Raw genomic sequence first — 19,278 nt, 5'->3', positions numbered from 1 at the left:
ATACAGAGCATTTTTCATCAAGTAGTTGGTCTGCATCCAGCTAGATTGGTATGCTGGAAAATGGTTAACCTTTGATGGTTGCTCAGCAGTGTATGCTAAACAAGCTGAGTCTCTGTATAAATTGTTGGACAACAGGTAGCCACATTTCTGCAGTTGGGAAAAATCTGTAACCTTGATCTTTCTAAAAATTGAACAGGATCAAAGGATTGACCCTTTCCAATCTGACATTTTCATGCTAGAACTGCAAAAGTCAGCAAAGGATAAGGCAAAGGACTAGGACTACTGTTTTTAGCGACTACCATCCTGCATGTTTTGCTCACTATTAAGCAACTGTTTGGAAAGAGAAAAAAGATTCACAAACTTTACCACAAGGCAGACTACATTTTAAGGCACATCCCTTTACCAACTACCAAAAGGTTTAGAAAGTAGCACTAAAAAAATCAAAAGAAGAGGAGAAAAAGGACTACTTGCACGTGATTTTTTTATCTAACGTATACCATATAAAGAGGCAATGAAGACTAAGTTCCAGTTTCCATGTTGGATTGTACCTTGCCTTGTCTGCTGCAACTGCAGTCCCCAGTGGAGTAGTCAGAACCAGTCTTCATTTACTGAGTAAAAGCTGACATGAACAGAATCCCTCCTACGTGAACTCTGGCAAACTGACTTCACCTTTATTTCTTAGACATAGGGCCAATGAATAACATTCCTGGTATTCTTAACGTAAGGACCATTATTAACATGACAAGGGATGCAGAAACAATGCTTTCAGTGCAGCAATAAACAGTAAAACTTATATACCTATAAATAACAAATCTGCACATTTTCCTTGGTGTTATTTGATTGTCTCAATCACTTAAAGTTTAGTGAATTGTTTAATATTCCTTCACAAACATTCTATGGAAATAACACAGAAGATGGTAAAGAATAAAACACAGCATGATAATATACACACATCAAAATTAAAGTTTCTGAGCCATGAAAATCCCAACTTTATTACAAATCTAACTTCAACTCATATATTTTCTAATGTTTCATTACATCATTCTGTATCACTGGCATCTTGACATCTGTGGCTCAACACCACTTAACTGGTTCATAGACTATGTCTGCTTTGAATCATCTTGGGGAAACTACCATTAGTCTGTCCTCAGAGGTAACTGTTTCTTCAGTCATGACTGGACATTTGTCAAAAATAAGAATTTCCCTTTTTACTGACATGATAGGGCACTATCCTCATGGCTGTGTGTCTCTTATGTCACAGTGACAGAGAAAAACAGCCACAGCAATTTCCATCCCTCAGCTTGCATTAGTGTCACCATCCAGGCACTGTGACAGCCAAAGACCCTAAACCACAATTCCTATACACAGCACACTATTGGGTGATGTTAAAGCTGAGATAGACCCCCCAAGCCTGGCATTACTGAGTGTTGCAGATGTTGCAGTGTGATGCAACATCCTGTTTTAGCTATCCCAGTCCTTTCCCAGGTGTGCCAATACCTTCTCCCTTCCCCTCCCCTTGCCTCCTGCTAAGTGCTGTCCGTCAATCTTAACATTCCAGCAAGGGCGTTGTCTAATTGGCAAAAGTTCAAAAGATGCTGCTCAGCCCTGGGCTCATTGGGCTACCTAGGTGCCCCTTCTCTCCTGAGCCTTCCCCCCTCCTACCTGGTTGGTGGCATACCTGCCCCTTCCCTCCCCCTGTCCCCGAGGCTTAAAAGGACACTGGGACCACGCGGTGGCTTTTCTGCTGGAGCTGTTACAAGATTCAGAGACCTGTGAGCCTGGAATAAAGCTCTGATTAAACCCTCTGGCAGAATCTGTCTCCTTTTCCTCTTCACCATCGCCTAAAGCCTTTCTACCAGAGGGAAAACTGAGTTCCTGCTTGCCTGGACTTGTTCTAATTGCCAGCTGCCACATCCAGCCAGCCAAAGGTGTCTCTGAGGTGAAATACCTCAGTTGCCACCTCTGGTCCAGCAGCAAGGGTCAGAGGAGCCCAGGCACGTTCCACCCGGTAATGACTGAGCGTGTGACCAACACACTTACAACCTACAAGGACCCTTCCAGAGCCAAGTGTCTAAGACTAGTCAGCCATTGCTAATGAAAAATTACAAGGCCTCCATCTCATTGCCTACTTGCCAAAGCACTCCCCAAAGCAGTAGCAGTCTTTTTTTCAAGTGTTTAACATTTCTGAATTTCAAAAATTCTCCTGCAGTCAGGGAATTTCACTCTTATGAATTACTGGATTACATACTATAGGGTAATTCTCTTATCTTTAAATTCCTTTACTTTGTGTACACAAAATACTAATCAGCTCCTGAAATAACCTTCCTCATCCCAGAGGCCCAGATGATTATCAGATAGAGAATGGATAAACACTTCAGGGGAAATATAACATTTTAGGGTGAAGCTTTAAAATGTATGCCAAACATCAAAAATCAGTGTGTGTCAATTTTTTTCTAGCACTTGCACAGCACACAAGCAAGATGCTTCCTCTATGTCTCAAGTATTCATAGAAGAAATTTAGCTATCAAAACCATGTAAAACAATGTCAAATGGGTTTACACATGTAAAGCACACAGGACACAACAGGTGAAATGCAATGCATGTTTTTCAACATACCTAAAATGGCATGCAAGCATGAAAACACTCCTTTGTATTCAAAGGCCACATTTTCTTTACATTTCTAGCATTAATATTCTCTATTTACACTTCAACTAGTAAAAAAAAATATTTTGCAGAATTTTCTATGAAGGAAATAGCACTCAGAAATCCCCTTAGGGATCTGATCTATAGGTGGCTCTACACACGCTGTATATAAGGCATGTAAGCAGTCTTTGATATTTGATAGTCAACATTCACATAATTTAAGTTATGCATGTGTGTAACTCCCTTGCTGTGCATGCTGTTTTGATCTCAGTTCCACATACCAATAGGAGCAAATCAATACCACTACCCTTTATCTAAGTATTCCACACATCTATAGCATCTTTCATCAAAGAATCTCAGACCAAGAAATTACCCTTTGCAGTCATATTTGTAAAAATACAAATATAATGCATGCTAATGTGAAATTAGATAAGATTTCCCTAAAGGTGCTAAATATGCTTTGGAAAGAAAATATTTTTGCCCTTTTCAACATTGTCCCATCTATTATACTGCCTCAAGCTCTATGTTCCCTATGACACTATATTGGCTTGGAAACCACTGTCACCACAGAGCAAATACTTCAAGGCAGCTGCTGTGCAACAAAGATTGAAATAGTGAAGATGTAAGTCAGTCTAAAAGGACCATGTGGAGGACTGATCCGCCCTCAGACTCAGGCAACAACTAGAAAATTGTGAAGAGTGTAAAATAAAATTGGCACATGATTATTTTTTCTAGTGATCAATCAGAACCAAAATAAATATCTGGAAAAAAACAAGCATGCTTTCCATGAAGCCTAAGACTTGGAGATCTTGTGCAAAGTTCTACAAACAGCAACAGACATGCAAGATAAAAACTGAAATTCTCTCCTTTGGGGGGGCTTCCTAATCTCTTTAGATAGGCAAGGAACCAGTTTCTGTAAACAGTGAATTCTAGAATTTGCAACAGTTATTGGTGACTTCAGGAGAGCCAAGATTGCTATCCTACTTGAACACAAAAACTGTCTAAAGAGAACAGGCATCCCACTTCCTTCCTTACAGCTCTGGATGTTCATTTTATGGCTTGCCATCACTGAAGTAAAAATGTATATATCTGGATAAAATTAGTGAAATACAATCCTGCAAACACAAGGTTCTGGTTAGAAACTTGCACAACTGCTCAGAATGCTACAGATACCATGTTAGCTTCAAAAAGTGCTCTCAGATTTTTAATATTTTTGTCTTTACGCTGTCTTTTAGAAAGATCTAGCACCTCCACAATATATTGTGGGGTTTTTGTAATTTTGCTTTTACAATTTACTTTAACTTGCAAAATATTCTTCAACTGCATGCATTTCCCTTTAAAATGCTAGTGAAGCTTGCTGCTTGTCAGGAAAAGGCAAATTAATCTTTTGCCTGCATTACAAATAAAATGCTTCAAGAGTTTTGAAAAAAGGACTATATCCCATCTACAGAAGACTCAACTGCAATTTTAAATGAAGAAATTTTATTCTTTCACTATTTTTTCCACAAAAGCATTTCAGAATATCTACCACTCCCATAACTTAATGTTCTCTAAAAACCCTATTATGAGTTTCAGTCATAGAAACAGATGATTTTTTTTCCCCCAGCAGTCAAATTGTCAGGTGCATTTCACTACTGTAATTTGATTCCAATTTGTAAATATCTTCTTTCTCCAATTAAAAAAAAGGGTAAAAGAGCCCACTTTTCTTTTCAAACATATGATTGGCATATTTACTGCATAATTGCAAACTACAGCTGTGGTTTCAGATGTTATACCCCTGCACAGAAATGATAGATTAGCCCGCTCTTTACTTGCTTTGAGGTAATTGCTGCCTCTGTCCCTTTATATCCAGAAAAAAACTGTGCAAAATTGTTCTTCCAATATGTGTGAATTTACATTTTATCCACTTCCAATGTTTATGTATGAGCATGCATACATATGCACAGCAACTAAAATACTATATTGATTAAATACAAAATGTATAATGGAATGGAACTGAAGATAAATTATGTATTCACAAAATGTTGCTGCATTCACAAAGTGCTTCACTGGATGATAATAACAATTGAATATTAAAAAAATGGAAACCCCCCAAATCCCGGTTTTCTTAAAATTCATGGTAAAACATAATATAAATATATAAGAATGTTAAATATGCTCTTCCTTCCACATCATTGTCTAAGAAAACAGAAAAAAAAAAAAGAGAAATAGCAGTAGCAAGTTCAGTATAACCAAGATGCCAAGAATCTGATGGGCTTCTGGAGAAATTACCAGGGGCTATGAACACAAGTCAAGAATCTTTTGACTCCACAGGGACTGTGGAAAGCATGAGAACTTCAGAAATATTTCATGTTCAAGTGTAGCCAAAAGCAGCTTCAAAGTGCTTTTTGGCTGGATTGTAAAATCTCACCATGATATACAACAGATTTGATGACACTGAAGTCTGCATGCACCAAAGTCCATCCATCAAATATAATTTATTCTGGATTGATCAAGTGTAATATCCCTAGCATAGTAAGGGAAATGGACTTCAGAGCAAGAACACAACCAAATTGGCACATGTTCCTTCACAGAAATTAATATTAATGAATGAGATGAAGTGGGGAAACACTGGCTGGACAAGAAAGAAGGTACTGGGCACAACAGATTGCGGGTATAGGTGATGACATACAAAACCACAGTGTCAAGAAGGAAGGGGAAAGTAGTTCTGAAGGCTGTTTTGGTGTTGGGAATGTCTTACTTACCTACTCCTCAGAACTCATGTACAGTGGGAAAAGCCATGGAACTAAAAAGAACTTATTTTGCTCCTTACAGAAAGTCAAACAAGAGGTGTGGTTTTTATGAATGAATGCATGAAGATCTGAGGCAGGAATTCAGAATATGTTACACCAAAAAAAATCGAAAAATGGGAATGCTGCAGAATAAGCTTCCATGAACGCATTTGTATAGAACTGCAGCAAGAAAAAATCAGAATCTAAGATGATCGTGGATATTAGAGGTGCCTAGCTTAAGAAGAAAAATTAATTTTGGGCATCTAATAATAATGAAGTGATGCTGACTCACAGTGCAAACTTGGAAGTCCTGAAAGAGACAACAAATATATGTCATCAAGAGACAACAGACAAATATATGTCATCAGTCAGGAATTAGGTAGTGAAATGCTTTCCAAGAAAAGAAAACAAAACACCTGCTAAAAAAGAACATAAACAGTTTAATGTAGTTGCTGAGCCAATGGATTTAAAAAAAAAAATCCCACACACTAAACTGTCCTGAAGACCCAGCACTTGTTGGGAGGAAGGCAGTTCAATTTCTAGCTAATTCCTTCTCTGGTGAAAAGTCTCCATTCCAAAAGCTGTAAAGTGCCTGTGCTGTGCATGACTTTCCTGCTACTGCAAGTATCAAGAATACCTGTGGAGTCTTTCCTTTGCTAGGAGGGATCACTTTACTCCTATTGTATGAGTCCTACTTTTGATGCCTCTGCAAGCCCATATGATCATTTTACTCCAGCCCACAGCTGGCACTGGCAAAGCAGCCCAGCTGGCACATAAACAAAAACTCATGCTTACTCCTCAGAAAGGTCTCTGTATGTGTTTTTCTTAGGTTCCTCTTAACACAACTAAGAGAACCCTGAAAAGCTGTAAATAAGCTATCTTCTCAAAGATATAAAGAAATTTTGCAGACTCTAAAGATTTTGGTTGTGTTAGGATAGCCTGCATAAAAGACACTGAATTTTTCCTTAAAATAACATCAAAGAGGCCAGGGCCCTGAGTACCCCCACCTTCAAGCCTGGATGACTGAGTTAAGGAGTCCAACTTGTCAAATACAAACACAGCTCTTCTACTAGTAAGAGCTGTTAGGAAAAAGCTAGAAGCAGCTGTTAGTAAGAGCTGCAATGAAAAAGCTAGAATCGGCCCTCTTCTCAACCCTCCTTTCCTTGCTTTGCTTTGGGAGCTGCTTTTAAGCAGTCTTTACTGTTGGCCTCCTATGTCTGCACCTGGTCTGATGCCTCCCTGACCTTGACCCACACCCCCTGGCTGAGCTTCCTGGCTTGCCCTGGCACCTGCCACCTCACTAAGGTCCTGACAGGTGATCACCAGGCTGTGCCTCCTCTGCCATTTAATGGATATCAGCCCTGGGAATTTTCCAAACATGTCCCAGCCATCACTGCTTACAGTAACACCATGAGAAGAGCTGGAACATCCCAGATCCTAGCAGTGAGTTGACTACCACCGAGTTTTAATTGTGGGTGCTAGTTCATAGTGGCTGAAGATGAGCCAGGCAGCCAAGAAGGCCAATGGCATGTTGGCTTGTATCAGAAATAGTGTGTGGTAGTCTTGCTGTTCTTGGCACCGGTGAGGCCACACCTAAAGTGCTGTGTCTAGTTTTGGACCTTCACTTCAAAAAAGACATTGAGGTGCTGGAGTGAGTCCAGAGAAGGGCAAAGAGGCTGGGGAAGGGTCTGGAGCACAAGTCCTGTGAGGAGTGGCTGAGAGAGCTGGGGCTGCTTAGCCTGGAGAAGAGGAGGCTCGGGGGAGACCCCATCCATCACTCTACACTGCCCAAAAGGAGGCTGGACTCAGGTGGGAATCGGCCTCTTCTCCCGGGTAGCGAGGGACAGAAAAGGAAATTGCCTCAAGTTGCACCAGGGGAGGTTTATGTTGGATATTAAGAAAAAATTCTTCACTGAAAGAGCTGACATTAAAACGGGATGCCCAGGGAAGTAGCAGAGTCCCGATGCCTGGAAGTGTTCCAAAGGTGTGTGGATGTAACACTTGGGAAATGTAGTTAAACAGAGAATACGGCCACGCTGGGTTAACGATTGGACTGGATGACTTAAGACCCAGCCAGCCTCTTGGGCTCTCGCGAACACGCAGGACCCAGGGTTCCGTCTGCTTTTCCCTGGGCGCCACTGGCGCTGTGTTTACATCCTCACTGACACAGGCCACCCGACCCTGCTCCATGGGTCCCCCGCTCCCGCGGGGACCGGGCGGGACGCGGCTCCCCCGCCCCTCAGCGCGGCTCCGCCCCGGCCACCCGCGCGCCGGGCATTTAAAGGGCCCATGGCGGCCGAACTTGGGCAGTGTCTGTGCGTGCCCGCCTCGGCCCTGCCGCGCTGCCCCGGCCGCTCCCTCCCCGCGGTCCGGGCGTTCCCGCGGGGCTGCCGGGGCCCGGGGGAGCTCCTGCGGGGGGCTCACGTAGCGCGTGGGGGGCTCGCGGTAGGGCCCGGTGTGCGCCGGGGGCAGGCGAGCGGGCGGGCGCTGGATTCTTTGGTTCGCGGACATCGTGGGCGAATAAAACAGGCGGGCGGGCGGTTGCGCTGTTCGTGCTGCGGGGGACGCGGAGCGGAGCCGCCGCCGGACCCGGCGCAGATGGAGCCCCGCAGCCGCGGCGCCGCGCCCGGTGGCGTGTCGGTGTCGGCCGTGCTGCCGGCGGGCGGGAGCGGGGAGCGCCTGGGCGGTGCCACCCCCAAGCAGTTCTGCGCCGTGCAGGGGAGGCCGCTTGTCAGCTACGCGGTGCGGGCCATGGAGAGGTAACGAGCCCGGCGCCGCTCGGCTTCCGACCGCGCCCCGCCGGCTCCTGCCGGGCCCCGGAGAGCCGCAGGCAGCCCCCGCTGCCCTCGCCTCAGGCCTTGGGCACTAGAGCGGGTCTAGTTTGCCTTGCGGTGACTCCGTCCCTCCCCGCCCGGTCACGCCGGGAAGAGACCGAGGTGTGCCTGGGCCCCCTCACCTGGGACCAAGTCCTGGGCGGGAGCTGGCGGTTCCCCCACCCCAGCCTGGCTGTAGCGCCGCCATCCCTGGTGGCTCTCCGCCCTCCTTCCCCAGCCCTGTCCGTGCTTCGAGGCTGTGCCGCATTCCTTGGCTCTTGGAGATCAGCTGTTCGAGCCTACTCAGCCTCGAAGCTCGAGGATTTGTGCAGCTGCAGTGGCTGGTTTGGTGAGCTATGGGCCCACCGCAGCTGTTGGGGACAGTCATAGGACTATCCATCAGCCCTGAAAAAAGAGATCTATTCTGGCATTGGAGATGGTCTTTATAATGTCCAAAGGCTTTGAAAAATGATCCACTCCTCACTATGGGATGAATGAACTCACTGATGTCCAGCACTGCATTATGCTCCACTATTGCCCATGGGAAAACACCTTGCATCAGCAGGAAGTTTGAAAGAAAAATGTTTAAGTTATAGTTACTGGACTAGGACTTGGTGGCCTATGTAGTGTGAAGGTGCAAGTTTAACTTTTCCATGTTTATGTTGTAGTGATACCTCAAGGAGTCTTGGGTACAAATTGAAAGATGGGAAATTTAGGTTAGATGTTAGGAAGAAATTCTTTACTGTTAGGGTGGTGAGGAGCCAGAACAGGTTTCCCCAGGAGATTGTGGATGTCCCAACCCAGGTAGCATTCAAGGCTAGGTTGGATAAGGCCTTGTGCAGTCTGGTCTGGGGAAGTGTCCCTGTCCATGGCAGGGAGATTGGGGCTAAATGATCTTTAGGGTGCCTTCCAACCCTTAACATTCTATGATTCTGTGTTGGAGCAAAGAATTAAAGTAATGGGATTTCTTAGCAGCCAGGCTTTTCCTTTCCATAAGGCTGTTGAATTCTAGGCATGGGACTGACAGTTAATAAATTATTGTCAAATGTTAAGATAATATGAATCTTATATCTAGTGTCACTTGAAACACTGCAGGTTGGAGCAGAGTGTCAAGGGGAATTCTGGATGTGTTGCAGTAACCCGTAGGAAAACAAACCTTTAGATTTTTAGAGAGAATAAATGGGAAGGATTGGAGATTAGTAAAAGAAATAAAATTGCCAGCATGTCCCAGAGTTCTTAACACATGGAAACTTGTACTACTTCAAAATTGGGACTCTTTTTCCATTCCCACCCAGGGAGGCTTCCCTCAGGTCACTTGTTACTTTATGAAAGAAATACTGCTTGTTTATTTAATTTTCAACAGCAGCAAAGCTAAGCACATCAGTAAGCAAAGCATCCAATCCAAAGCTTGCCACAGCTGTAATTTCTGCCAAAATGTCATGGGAATCTACAGAGAAGAATTATATCCGCACTCAGTGTATTGGAGACCTGGAAAAGAGAACAGAGTGAGGTTTGGGAAGGAAATGTTATGCATAAAAAAAAAACAAAAACCACTTCATTTTTACTGCCAGTAAGCTCTCAAAAAATAGCTGTACTTTGAGCAGCAGTATTATATTTGTCCTAAAGATGCAAAAAATTAGGTTGATTTCTTGTTGTGCAGTTCAGCCAAGTTGATTGTGACAGTAACAACTTGGTGCTTTTGCTCAGAAGCTCAATAACCCCTGCCAGTGCTCTGTCAGGCAAAGCTTCCTGCCACCTCTGCTGAATTGGAGTGTTGATTGGTATTGATGTGTATGAGGAGCTGGAACAGATCTACTCCAAAGCTTGGGATGACTTTCATTTTCATCTCAACACTTCGACTTCTGGCTCTGAAACTGTGAAGGATGTACCTTGTTCTTACTTTGTGCATATGTAAGCACAAGCATGTAATATTGAGGAACTGCAGTTTATGGCACAATCTATAATCTACCCAGAAATGGCAGATTTTGTGTTTACTTTGATCTGTGTCTTATGTTTGTTGTTTACCTGATGTAACTGAATGGGTCATTGACTCATTAGCCTGTAATAACTTCTGTTGAACTGGACATCTCAGTTAGTGTGACTATTTTGGAGCTTTTTTAAATCTAGAAAAGAGGTAGCAGTGTATAGACAAAAACACATGAGCAGTTCAAGGATGTGCAGCTATCTTTGCACGTGCTTTTTAAAGATCAGTAGAAGAATATTTTTATGCTGTTCAGCTGAAAGTAGTGAGATTCTTAAATATCAATGTGGGAAAAATGGGCAGCTGAGACAAGAGCAGACATGAATGAATAAGCACTGCATCCTGTTGTATAGGATAACAACATGTAGAACATTGGCCTGCCAATAATAATCACAGATGAAACCCTGATGAAGAGGAGATGAACAAAATTAGGGTAAGAAGAAATCGTTGGTTTTAATTGTCACTGCAGTGGCACTGATAGGAAGGTCAGGCCTTACCTTCAGGCTAAAATTAAAATGTGTTAGAAAACTTAAATGTCTCTTTCCTATTGAATTTTTTCCTGCTTTTGTTGAACTATGCAAGGCTTTCGTAACAAGTTCCACTGATTTAGAATGGTATTCCTTGTTTTTGCTTCTGTAACAACTAGCAGAGTTTTTCCTTCATTTGATTTCTTTTTGGTGTAAGTATGTTTGTTAGAATAGAACCTTTTCAATTCTTTCTCTTAGGCAGGGAGGAATCTTAGCTCTGTATGCACACATGCATGCATATTTTACTGATCTTTAGAGAGGAAAAACAACTAAGGTAAAGATTGATTTTAAAGTATTCTTGCTATGCTCATATTTCACCAGTCGTTGCAAGTACAATGAGTGGTTATAAAAGAGGAAAGCAGAGCTGATATCTTCAATGCCAGAATTAAAATTTTTTATAAAGGTTTCAGACAGCTTTTTTTTCTTTATTGTAGTATCTTAAAACAGGGGGAAGTCTTTTAAAATCCCCTGGGGAAGCTCCCAGAGAAGCACCTCTTTGGAAGTGTCTTGCATAGTTATTTGCCAAGTGTTTTTCTCCATTGACTGGTGCATATTCACTGGGTCTATAGGTCACACAATTACAGTTTTGTTAAATGGATCTACTCTAATACTTCTTTTTGTCCAGTTGTCATTAGCTTTTTTTTTTTTTTTTAATAGCTTATGAGCAAAAAATAGTTACAGATAATTTTATGGAGGTATCTTTTTTATCATGTCGGACTCATAAGGAGCATTTTATTTCTGGAAAAAATTGAGTTGTTTCTGTACAGGAGATCCTCCAAACTTTCTTAATCTACTGAAAAGCTTCCTGCTTCCATTTTTGTACTGTAAGAGATAAATTTGTTTGAATGTGTTTTTTCATATATCAATAAATTAATAATGAAGCTTTTATGGAGGAAAAGAAAGTTACACTTGCATTTGGCAAATGGATTTTGTTCTTGATGCTTCTTTTTCTCATTTGGTTTTAATAAGGTTAGCAAAAGTAATACAATGATTTATCTTGCACCTCTGAAAGTTTCTGTGACAGTGAAAAATCCTAACACTGCTAAAGCCATCTCAGCAGTGACTGCCTGGTTCTGGCCTTTATTTGCTGGTCTCAGTAGGTTATATTGAACAGTTTTTTAGTGGCACTGTAAGAGTTGCAAGAGATTGAGTGTGGGGATTTGAGTCTTATATCAGATTTCAGCACTGGTTTCTATGTGAGTCAAGTGGTAGAGGGTTAAATCTGGGTCACATTTGTACCTCAGCATGCCATTTAGGTGATACAGTTTCAAAGTGGGCTTGTTTCATTTCCTCTGCAGCCTGTGTTTTGAAGGAGTAGCTTAATCGGCTGCAGAGTTAATGAGCTCCCTAGTTTCAGTTCTAGCTCAGCTACTGTAAGTGTTTGCACTTCTGTTTGAAATTTACTGGAACAATACTATATTTTACTAGGCAGTAAGTCTGTATGTAGGTGATGAGGAGAAGGATAGCTGCAGGAAAGAAATATATAGTCCTTTCTGCCTCATTGTTTGCTTTCTGCTAGTATTGGGATCCTCCCAAGGCAGTGGTAAAGTGATTGTAACTGGGCATTTGGTCAGACTTGATTTTCCACTTTGGAACAACAGCCTGTGCTGCATGGAAGCAATAGACTTGTGTGTTGTTAAAGCATGTTGGAGTACAGCATTGTGATCTTTTTCATGGGTCATGCTGATTCTTTCTGAAGCTTGATCCAATATTACAGTTATGAAATTGAAATTGTGTTTGAAATGGTGTTTTTAAACTGAATTTGAGCAGTAGACTGGAAAATCCAGTAAACTGGAATCTACGCAGAGATTGTTATTTTGGTATGAAATGTTTCTGAAGGAAAGGATGTTACAAATTAAGGGAGGGAAAAAGGATTAATTTATTGCCAGATTGAGTGTATACTACTTCTTTCTCCTTCTTTAAAACATTTGCAACAGTTCCATAAGCAGATCTTCAGAAGTGCTAGCAACCTGTGTGGTGCACAGCTCTCATTCATTAAAATTTGTAGCGTACTTTACTGGATTAGTGCTTTTCATGAATTTTAGTGGGACAAACCCTAAGCTGTTCTGTATGCAATCAATCTGGAGGATACCTTTATGCTCTTAAATGAATATGTTACATTCCTAAATCCAAGCTCTAATTATAGAATGTGGGTCCAGAATGAGTTTAAGGAGGACATACTCAAGTTTACAAATGTGTTTATGCAGACACAGGGTGGAGCTGTGACCGCATCCTGTCACTTTTTGGTGTATTGTACCACTGGAGGCCTTGAGCCATTCCACCCCCTCTGTGCAGAGATTTATCACAGGCTGGCCAGTACTTGTGTTCTCCTCCCTGCTTCTCAGAGCATGCTGTGTACTACCCAGTTGCCTCATAATCTGTTTCCTTTGACTCCAGAAAGGGCAGTGTCAGTGCTCTTCTGACACAGTCATAGTGACTGTGCAGACTGCCCAGTTTCTGGGTACTGTGTAAGGCTTCAGTCCTTCTGCAAATCAAAATACAGAGCTCTTGTTCTTGATCAGTGTGAAATAGCTCTTTCTGAATTTTACTTTCTTAAATGGCTGACTCTCTGTATTTAAAAAAACTGAGATGAATCCAGTTAGTTTGCCCTAGTTCCAAATTGAAGTCATACAGAAGTGCTGTGTTTTGTAGTTAAATATAAGAGTATGCTAGAAATCATATGAGAGATTTTTAAACCTTTTGATGGACCTGTGGTGAGTGACAAGTTGAAATTAAACTTGAAACCACATGATTCCAGATTTTACTTTTGGGCAACTTCAATACTTAAAGAATGCTGAGAATATGTTGGTTTGGCTGTATTTTCTGCCTTTGCTAATAGTAAAATGAACATAAAGACAACTATTTTTCTTTTGAAGAATGCTAATAGAACTTTATTTTAAATAGTTATTTTACAATTCATTGAAACAGTTTTCCATGGAGTATTATTAATTACAACCCCCACCCCCATTAATAAGGTGGAAGATGCTCTGTTGTTTCACGTAGTTCTAGGCAACTGCTTTGTAACACAGATTAATTTTGCTTTTGAAGTAAGAATGGTTCCCAGGCAATGTCTTCTCATGTGTCATTGCAGAAATCAGTATCTTGAGCCTGTGTATTTCTGAACTGTGAATTTCATACTTTTGTTTTTCTAACTGCAAATATTCAGTTCTTAGTACCTTCGTTCTTTTTGTGTCTGCAATATTAGTTCCAGTAGCTTTACTAGTTTTAGTCAGTGTATTGCACTTGTCTCTCTTTCTCCCTAGCTGGGCATGTAAGCTACACATGGGTAATTTTAACATAGTAATTTTTCTTTTCATCATTGCTCATCTGGTGAGTTTCTTGTCTGACATGCTAAAACGCTCTTCTGCCCTCTGTGGGGACACAGAAAGGGAACACAATTACTTTTTTTAATGTTCTCTATGTAAGTATTTAGAAAATAGGACACTACAATGGATTTGAATTATGGTATTTCTGTTGCTTTGAAGTACAGTATGCCACATATTACTAGAATTTGTATTTCTAGATACTTTGACAGAAGTATGATTTCCACCTAGCTTCAGTTGTGATTAGTTTTAATCTTGTGGTCTGTGGGTCATTCACTTCCCCCCCATCCAACCTCTCAGTTCTAGAGCAGGACTGATACCAACAGTAAAATCGTGGCAATATCTAAAAATAAAATGTATTTTCGATATGGTATTATTGACTAGCACAGCTATGTTTTTACATTTTTCTAGCTTCTTACAGCGGATACCTTTTATAAATTTTTTAAAATAAAAAATAACCTTTTTATAAAAATAACCTTTTTATTAAAAAAACACCTTTTATAAAAGGTGTTTATAAATATATATTTTTTGTCAAACTACCAGTGTAATGTTTCTTGTCAGTATTAAAGTGTTACAGTTTTCATTCATTACCATTCTGTCAATTGCTGCTTATGCCTGTCTTGATAGTGATCTTTGTTTCAGACTTTTTCTTGATTGTCTTATTCCTGTGTACGCTGTGTGCTTCACTGGAACATGGAATATTCCAGGCCACAGGATTTACCAGTTTATTAGAAACTGATTAGAAAACTATTCCTGTTTGATTTAGAAGTTCTGTTTGAAGTTAGGAATGATGCTGGAGTAAGAAATGTTTTCAAGGCTTTTGAAGAATTATCAGAATGTGCCCCTCTGCAAAGTGGCTGTTGGAAGCAAGTCCCTTCCCAGAACTCCAGTGTCATTGGTATAAATCTTTTGTTATAGCTCTCCCTTAAGGGGTGGAGTACAAAAACATGGACATGGGTATATTGAGAAGGGCTTTATTTAGCCATCTTGATTTTTTTATTGTTATGAATTTCTTTGTTTCACATATCTTCACTTTTATTTAGTCATTCATGTCTACTTTCTCTGGTTTTGTACTGATTTTTCTAGGATAAGTTGGATATCTGACATTGTTGTGGTGGTCTCTCCTGAAAATATTGAAACAATGAAGACTATCATTGAAAAATATGGCCACAAAAGAGTTACAGTAGTAGAAGGTGGAATAACTCGTCACCGGTCAATATTCAATGGACTGAAAGTGTTTGCAGAGAATGAATTTTCCAGCCATTTGCTCCAGAAGCCAGAAGTTGTGATTATCCATGATGCTGTGAGGCCTTTTGTTGAAGAAGATATTGTTTCAAAAGTGGTTTTGGCTGCTAAAGAACACGGGGTATGTACTAACAGCAATGGAACTCTGTAATGTGCTTTATACTGTACAGCTTAAAATCATGATTGATAAATCAGGAATTTTCTAGTGGTTTTATTAATGTGTGATGAGTTTTTTTTAAAGTAGAACAGATCCAGATTCCCTATTACACAGAGAGGTCAGGTGGGGGAGGTTGACGTTTTTCAATACTGCAGGTATTATTTGGTACAGGGAATAATTGTTGCCATGGAGACTGTCAGTAAGCAATTGAATCAATCAGCAATTTGTTAGTTGAAAGGTAGGTTATGTAATGATAGTGTACCCCTTTTTCCATGCAGAATTATCTCTAAATGCTAGAGCAGTTCTGTTAGTGATTACTAATAATAGCCAAGTGTGTGTGTACTGCATTGGTTGACTTGCAGTACTTGTGCAGACTTTGTGCTTTCATCTCAAACTTGTATGCAAATCCTGAATAAACAGCAAAAGAGCTGTCTCTGTATTAATGCTAAATTGTTCTAGAACCTGTAAGCATTGCAGACTGCTGGAAAACAGGGTATATGGGAAGCCTCCAGCTGTAGATTGGATGTTCTCCTGTTTAACACTGCATCTGAGGACTGGGATTACTCACAGAAACCCAAAAGATTTCTGACAAAGTAAGATATATGAAAGAGAAGAGTTGGTAAGAAGTTGTGTTATGCAAGGAGATAGGAGAGGCATGCACTAGCAACAAGAGGAACTGTTAGATGAACTGCCCAAGTCAGAGATGTAAGAAATCATGACTTAGCCACAGGCTTGTTTGCAAAATTTAATTATCTTTAATTTGTTCTTGAATTCTCCATTAATGAGATGCATAATGCTTCCCTGCTTCAAGGACATAGTTTGAGGTAGAAGTCATTAGTGACAGCAGATTGTTTGGGTACTAGAAAACTTGAAAAATGTACCACTGCTTGTCTTCCTCCAGAAAATGTGGTAAAAGATAGTTAACAGGTGGTTCACAACTTGGACAGTGGAATATTGAGTCCAGAGAATGAACTGTGGTGTTTCCTTAGTGCTCCTACACTTTCATAGTGTAGAAGGGGAATATATAGCTTGTTAAAATGTTTATTATTGATGCCTTAAGCATCATTATGAAAATCAAACTATGTTAAGTCTCTCAGAACATTATGTTGCAAATCTAAATATATTGAGCCTCTTCTTAGTAGGCCTGTAGTTTTTTAGATAGACTTAATATGAAATGGCAATAAAAGAGAGACTCTGCACTATAGTTTTCAGTGATCTGGAACATAGATTTCCAGTTATTAAAACTTAAATTCTGTTAAATCAAAAATTTGTTAAAATTCTTTCTCATATAGCACAAAGTAGCATTTCAGAATTGATTTTTGCCAAAAACTTCTAAATAAATCCTCTTTGTAAATCAGTTTTAAATGTGATTCTTTGAGAGTGGTAGAAGAATGGAGCTAATTGTACTGGTTTTGGGTTGAAATGAGAATAACTTTTCTGAATGTGTTTGTGTTGTCTTTTCATGTTAAGGTATATCATATCTCATTTGAATTTAACTTATTCAATTTTCCTTGAAAGTTCTGTGATTTTAGTATAATATTTTCTCCTGGTTTTCTTTTTAATTGAATGTAAGGTATTTAAAGTAAAAAAGTAGGGGGAACCAAGGCAGTCTCCATGGACCTTCTCAAGTCAGTATTCTAGTTCATCTGAACTTCTGACCAGCAAATATTTCCTAACCTGGATCACTGAAGTATCATTTGATCTCAAAGAGGTGATTGTGTACATGTATAGTAGTCTATTCCATTGCATAACATTTGACTGAAATGTGTGTGGTGGCTTTCTGTGTTGGCTGAGATCCACTGGCTTCAGCAAGGCTGGGCCATCAGAGAGATGTATGCTCAAAGTCTCTGAAAGCTGCCTGCTGTTGATATTACGTGACAAAGTAATTGAATTAAGGAACATGAGAAGAATTTCATTTTATGTAACAAATTGGAAAACCACAAAACCACCTTCCCAGAGAGAGGTGGCTATTTCTACTTGAGAACTGCAGAATTCTGAGGAGCTAAATGGAAAGCTGCGACTTTCTCAAAACTGGTATGCATGGTTTTGAATATCAGAAAAAAATTGATCAAGAGCAGCTATCATGTTTAGTTCTTCCTATGGTCAAATTCTTTGCATATCTAAAAGGATGTCAGTTCTTCAATCTTTCAGTACAAAAAGTAATTACTTCCTCTTGCATTATGTAGAAAGGTACAAAACCTGGCAGAAACATCTCATTAAATGACTTATGTTAATAGGGGTAATGCTGTATTGTTATGTGTCTGCATACCATATAGATAACATAATTATGAGAGGCTTTAATGTTCTTTAAAATGGCAATTGATCAAGTAAGTTATTCACTTCTAGCTGCCAATTGTCAGACAAATAAACTGCTTTATTACACTTACTAATCGGTTTGTTATTTGCCTGTGGGAATAAAAATGTGTACCTTAACCAGAACTAATAAATTATGCCTTAAATCCCCAAACAACTCCTTGATTATGTCAAAATATTACTTTGTAAGCAATTAAATTCCATTTATGTTTTTGGGGTAATTTTGCAATTAAAATTATATGTTTCTAGAAACAAATTCTTTGCAGCCAGTAAAAGTTGGGAAAAGTGGAAGCCTCAGAAGGCATCAGTCCAAAGCCTCTAGCAATATCTCATTGCCAACATTGCATTTTAAACAAAACTAAAATGAAAAATGCTTACATGAAAAAGAAATCAGGAAGGTGGGGGGGAACTTGTCAGTTCTGCTATTGAGAGTTTACAACAAGTAGGCACATCCAAAGACTTTTTTTCCTCTGGTTAACATAAACTAGATTTGAAAGTACAATATGTTATGTTGAAAGGACTAAGTCAAAATGGCATTCTTAAAAGCTGGTTTCTGGAAGCTGTCTAACATCATTACTTTATTCTGAGCTTTAGCAATGACCTGAACAAAGCTTACATGCCAATACAGCTGTGCAGTGCTACTCAGTCTTGTGGACTCCTACCCAGAGGCAGCTGGTGAAGGTAATACCCCCAGACAGAGAACACTACATGTTGTGCTCAGTCTGTTCCTCGCTCTTACTGTGGCAGAAGGCTGGAGCAGAAAACATGGACCCCTGTGGATCCTGTTTCACCCACTGATTTTGCTATCTATGGTTGCTGAGTTACATTAGCAAAACTTGGTGAGTGGCAAACCAAAAACCACCTCTTTTTCTTCACTGACAGTAAAGGAAGATTTGGGTGGATAAATAAGATGATCTGGTGTAGTGTACTTGAATGGGGACAGAATGCTGTGGTTTTGCCCCCTCTGACCTTTCTTTGCACTTTGCTCTTGGATCTTTTTGTTTTCTTATCTCCTATGTTTTTTCCATATATAAAATATTTTTACACATGGTCTTTGTCCTCTTTGTTATATTCAATGACTGATTTTAGCCAGCTGCAAGGGCTGCGTCAAGTGACAAGATTTTGATTCATATGTATACACTGGGTCATCTGAAGTTATCCTCTGCTGTGTTCTCAGAAGTTCTGCTTTCATTGTATGCTTGGTGCTTTGCAGTGCTCTCACTGTCTTGTCAGACCCCTGTGCAATTAATTAAGAATTAAGAACTGATGGCATACTACTATTACCATCTTGACATGAATGGAATGAGTTTAGTACTTCAGGAGAGTGACTGACATCAGTGTAAAAGTAAATATTAATGAATTGTAGGTGTGTTACTCATTAATAAAATAGCATTTAAAGACCTACATACTCTTAGCCTACTAAAGCACATGGAGGACAGGGAGGGGATTAGAGAGTGCCATTATGGCTTTACCAAGGGCCAGTCCTGCTCCACCAACCTACTGGC

General features: G+C 40.3%; 1 protein-coding gene across 3 annotated transcripts in view; it reads left to right on the top strand.

Moving 5' to 3' along the window:
- Positions 1 to 7,867: 7,867 nt before the first annotated feature.
- The window catches only part of CRPPA (CDP-L-ribitol pyrophosphorylase A), a 257,787-nt gene continuing 246,376 nt past the window's right edge, over positions 7,868 to 19,278 (top strand). For all 3 annotated transcript variants that reach the window (XR_013181409.1, XM_077175584.1, XM_054635357.2), the window contains exons 1-2: positions 7,868 to 8,173; positions 15,145 to 15,424. Coding sequence is in view for 2 of the 3 variants with exons in the window: in XM_077175584.1 (XP_077031699.1) it covers positions 8,013 to 8,173; positions 15,145 to 15,424 (441 nt within the window). In the remaining variant the exon portion in view is untranslated. The remainder of the gene's footprint in view (positions 8,174 to 15,144; positions 15,425 to 19,278) is intronic.

Source organism: Agelaius phoeniceus, chromosome 1 (assembly GCF_051311805.1).
Source record: "Agelaius phoeniceus isolate bAgePho1 chromosome 1, bAgePho1.hap1, whole genome shotgun sequence".
Classification (NCBI taxonomy): domain Eukaryota; kingdom Metazoa; phylum Chordata; class Aves; order Passeriformes; family Icteridae; genus Agelaius; species Agelaius phoeniceus.
The sequence above is the reverse complement of the archived record's forward strand: the minus strand, read 5'-3'. Positions and strand labels throughout refer to the sequence as shown.